This window comes from Citrus clementina, unplaced genomic scaffold (assembly GCF_000493195.1).
Source record: "Citrus clementina cultivar Clemenules unplaced genomic scaffold, Citrus_clementina_v1.0 scaffold_9, whole genome shotgun sequence".
In the NCBI taxonomy this organism is placed as follows: domain Eukaryota; kingdom Viridiplantae; phylum Streptophyta; class Magnoliopsida; order Sapindales; family Rutaceae; genus Citrus; species Citrus x clementina.
Genome location: NW_006261964.1, coordinates 22,951,290 through 22,956,317, shown reverse-complemented (window position 1 = coordinate 22,956,317; position 5,028 = coordinate 22,951,290). Strand labels below are relative to the sequence as shown.

General features: G+C 30.7%; 1 protein-coding gene across 1 annotated transcript; it reads right to left on the bottom strand.

The window, feature by feature from the left end:
- Positions 1–259: 259 nt before the first annotated feature.
- Positions 260–2,370, bottom strand: LOC18032171 (putative methyltransferase DDB_G0268948). Its single transcript, XM_006421218.2, has 2 exons — positions 2,093–2,370; positions 260–990 (listed from the first exon to the last, which is right to left on the bottom strand). The coding sequence occupies exons 1-2, from the start codon at positions 2,240–2,242 to the stop codon at positions 349–351; spliced, it is 792 nt and encodes a 263-aa protein (XP_006421281.1). The 5' UTR covers positions 2,243–2,370; the 3' UTR covers positions 260–348.
- Between the last annotated feature and the right edge of the window lie 2,658 nt (positions 2,371–5,028).

Here is a 5,028-nt window from a genome sequence, read left to right as displayed (position 1 = left end):
TTCTCTCTTTAGACTATCTTTTACTTTTCACTCTCTTTATGGACGTGTCTTCTTTCTGTTTCTGTTATACTAAAAACCAGGGACTATTTCTATTTTTTTAATAAATCCAAAAAATTAATTTCAACGCCAGAAAAACTTCTAATGCCAATTATTGATTTCTGTTATAGTAAGTGTTCGTGGAGAATTTTGTTCGAGTTCGTGGATTCCTGCTGAAAATTCAAGAGATTGACAAACCGCTCTCCTACGTATAAATTTAAATACTGACATGGAGGTCTGGTTGCAAGCCGACAAATCAACTCGACTAGATTCATCATCAACAATATGTATTAAAGCTTGAATAAACTATTATTAATTTTCTACTTTTCCAATTCTCAGATAAAGTGGAAATCGAGCAACCTTTTTACTCTGGCCATCTGAATTCCAAGCAACGTTAAACTTCTCCATCATATTGTCTGTCAAAAGCTCAACACCCCTGTTCTTAGCCGTCTGATAACCTGAACTTGACTGTATGAACGTTAAGTAATCATCTAAATCCATCAACTTCTCTAAAACAAACTGATCAAACGGCCCCGTATTATCCACCCCATCTACAGGCTCAAATGGAAAATCAATGCTCATGTACTTGTTCTCCACCAATTTAGGTTGTGGTTCCCGAAATGGCTCATAATCAACGGAGTGAAATGACTTGAAAACTGCATCTACGAACTCGTTGATTTTGGGCCAGTAGTAGGTCCATGCCGCTATTACTCCATTAGGTTTTTTGAGTACCCATTTTACTTGTTTGTAAAATTGAGGCAAGTCAAACCAATGTAGTGCTGTAGCAATTGTCACTAGATCTACACTTGATTGTGTTGCCACATTTTGTTCAAGCTCAGTTATGGACATGGTTGGAGGAGTAAGTTGATACCGAATGTTGGGGAGCTTTATTGCGAATTCTAGCTGTTTTGGGCTTGTGTCTGTAGCAATGACATTCTTGTAGATTGGTGCAAGCTGAAGACATATAATTGAGAAAAAATATAAAATATAGGAGGCTATAACAAAAGTACACAAAATTGAGAAGGCCATATATAAAAATTCCATAGACATGGTGAAATTTCAACCCATACTCAGTTTTTGTGTTTTTTTTTTTTTTCATCCTCAAGGTTGCCGGGATACTCTAGTTCCCTCCTTGGTAGTTAGATAAGATTTTTCTGTACTAGTCTCACGACTAAATTTCGAGATAATGTGGATATTGATTTGTAGATAATACATACATAATTAATCAATGAAAATAATAGGGATTTAACTAGGGATTGGCAATGGGAGGAGATCGACATTCCTGTATCTATTTCTGATACTCTACTTGTATCCTTGTACTCTCCCCATCCTTTTTAAAATTGCTTGAGGATAGGGATGGAGATCCCCAAAGACACTCGATCCCGAACAACTGATTTTTTAACTTGATTTAATCATATTAAAGTAAAAATATAAATCATTTAACAACACAAATACATCAAAACAAATTTCAATCATTAAAATCATTTTCATCAAACTAATTAAATTAATGTCATCAAAATTACAAGATAATCTATGAAATTAAGTAAAAATAGAACTTCAGGGTTGAACACATACATAAAAGTCACATGGTATAAATCATTAAGAAAATTATCTTCGTCAATCTTCAAGTGTTCATATCTATTGTGATATTTTTTTTATTTATATCCATACCATCACAATTTAAATTTTAAATATAATTACTAAAAATTTTAACAGAAATAAAATAAAATTAAAATTAAAAATTAAAATAAAAAATGGGGAAACGAGAGAGATGAGGAATTCACTGAATCCTCATCTTCTCCTTGTATAAGATATTGAGTGTTAAGTTATCTATGTTCATTCCCCGAATTTTAATTGAGATATAAAATTGTTCCCACACCCTACACAAATGGGAAAAATCCTTCAAGACTCATCCCATGAGAATTTCTGCTATCCCTGAATTTAACAATTATATAATTCAACTTTCTTATAGCTTGGGATCAGAATTCTGAAATATTAATATGGAACTTTTGTATTATTCAAAAATAAAATCTAAAGATGTGAAAAGTAAACTTACGGATGCAGCGGCCTGGCCGCTTCCGGTGCCGACGTCCCATGCAAGCTCGTGTTTGGGTGTTTTAGAGGCAATGAATTTGAACAATTCTTCTGGATAATTTGGTCGTGCTTCCGCGTATTGCTTTGCCTGCTTAACGAACATATCTGCCATCTTTTCTGTTTTTTTCTAAATAAGTGTTGACAATGTAGAATTGAGATAAATCTACTGATCACTTGTTTCGTTTCTTCTTTATATAGGTTTTAGAATTTGATGTAGTAGACGAACAGACAAATTTTAGTTAGAAATTAATTTGGTATGGTCTATCTGCGGAAGCCCAGAACGAGGACAAGCTCATAAAGCGTTAAATTTTGACCGAACTTTTCATTCTTCCTTTAATTTTCAAAGATTCCCTTTTCTTCGCAAAGATGATGGTATGGACTTCATCAATGAGCCCACATCAACTCCACTTAGAGAATTTTTTTGGGATAATTTTGTCATTAATTTAAGCTGTTAAAGGTATCTATAGAAGTATTGAACTACGACTTTGCTCTCTTATGGGGTTAAGATGGCGGAGTTTAAAGGCAGATTCACCTCATGACCATTAGGAGTTCAAGCTTCCAATGGAGAAAATAATTTAAAAATAATTAATGAGATAATTGTTTGAATTATTAATTAGAACCATTAAATTTATTAAAATAATCGTGTTAAATTTATAAAAATAGGTCTATAAATTCATAAACCTATAAAATTTAAATTTTGACTATGAAACATATAAAAGCTCATACTTTAATTAAAAAAATAAATGTTTACAGTAGTCAAATTTACTATTATTTAATTTAGCCCTATTAAATTTACTAAAGTAACCTCCACAAACTCATTAATGTATAAAATTTTATTATTGATTACATTTTGTTATTATGTAATTTAATCCTTTGAATTCGCTACTATTTAGAATTGGCTCTCTATTATTACTCGATCTAGTCCAAGTTCAATCAAAGTTGGCTGTCTATCATTGACAGTTCTCGTTCAGGTTCAATGAAAGAGATCAAAGCAGAGTTTGTTTGCGATTCAGTTTGTGTAAATGCATGTAGGTCCAGGTTGTCTTATTTTGTGGTCCACTGGTGTAAAGAATTTAAAAAGTAATTGGATAAGAGGATGCGTCTTGGATGATGAAATGAAGCCATAACACATCTTCATGTGCAGTTTTTACGACGTGCACTCGGTATGATTATGAATAATGATATATGCATAGAAAATAATACAAAATTTAATAAAAATTATATAAAAATAAAAAATTATTATCCTGTGGTGTATTTTTTATCCTGTAATTAATTTTGTTTGTCTTTTAATATTGTGTGCTTTTATATTCTTTTTTGTACATGTGTCATTCATTGTTTCACTACTATTACCATGCTCTGAAAAACCTTACTTTTTTTTTTTTTCCGAAGGTGCCGCATTTGCTTGGTTTCAACATTAGCATGCTTGTCCTTACGCTTTTGTCTTCTATAATCATCATATTCAATGGCAAAATTTCAACAAGATAGAGCAACATTCAACAAAGATAAGTCTTCTTATTGGATTAGGTATAGATTTTTAATTAATTCGTAATGGAAATTGGTGGCTATCCACTATCAGCTTAGACCAATTTAACTAGCTATAGTTAATTAGCTAAGTTATTTGGGTGAGCAAAGTCAGCTAGTAGTAAAGCTCGGAAAATCACCTAAGAAAAATTGAAACAGGACCATCAAATACACACAGTTTGCTTTGATTGGCCATTCAACAAAACATCTGAAGAGATTGGATGGCTAAAGAGCTAATTATGTCAATCAAGGGATAAAAGCTTGTTTAGTCCCTATATTATGAGTGTCCATTTAATCCTTATATTTTTAAAAATACCTCAAAACATCCTTACTATTAAATATTGACACTTATGCCATTATTTTTTATTTTTTTTAGCATGTTTTTACAATATTACACTCTTACAGCAATGTTTCTTTTTTGGATATTAATAAAAAATTGGATTATCAAATTAAACCCAAAAATAAAATAAAAACAAAAAAGATATATATTAATTTTTGTGGAAGCTCATGTGTGTCCAAAAAAATTAATTGTGTAAAAAAGTAAATTATCAATTTTTTAGAAAAATTAATATTTTAACTCCTCAGCAGAGTGTTCCACAAAAATTTATATATATATATATTGTTTTTATTTTATTTTTTGGTCTTAAACTGGTAATTTGATTTTTCTTTTTAATAATGTCTAAAAAAAGAACTTTATTGTAATAGGGTAATATTATAAAAAAAAGTTAAAATGAACAAAAAGTAATGGTAAGGATGTCAATAATTTAATGGTAGGGATAATTTGAGGTATTTTTAAAAATGTAGGGACTAAACGGACACTAACCTCAAAATATAGGGACCAAATGAGTTTTTACCTGCCAATCAAGCGTGGGTGTTCTGATCATGACATGCCCTAAGGCTTGGCTTTGTTTTGATTGGCTAATGGATCCTATAAATAGAGAGCACGGCTCTTCGTGATTTGTATCCTAAATTGAAACCTCATCAATTACAAAAATATCACCTTCCTTTGTATCATGTATTTATTAATTTATATCGTGTATTTATTAATTAATACTTTCTACATATATTGTCAATGATTATAACACGTTATTAGCTAGCATGACTATCATTTTGGTGCAGGAAGTATCTTATCCCTTGTTCTTTTATTTTATCTATTTAATTAATAAAGCTATCTTTATAAATATACTCTGAAGTTGTCATTAATTTGGATCTTCCACATCAAAAAATATGACTAGCTATTGTATTTCTTCTTGTTTATTTTATATATCTAAAGTTATAAGTAAGGACCAAATCGTACAAGACAGAAGCATAAGTCAAGACAGAAGCATAAGTCAAGACCAAAGCGTACAAAACCAAGATTGAAGCATAAAAAATTCT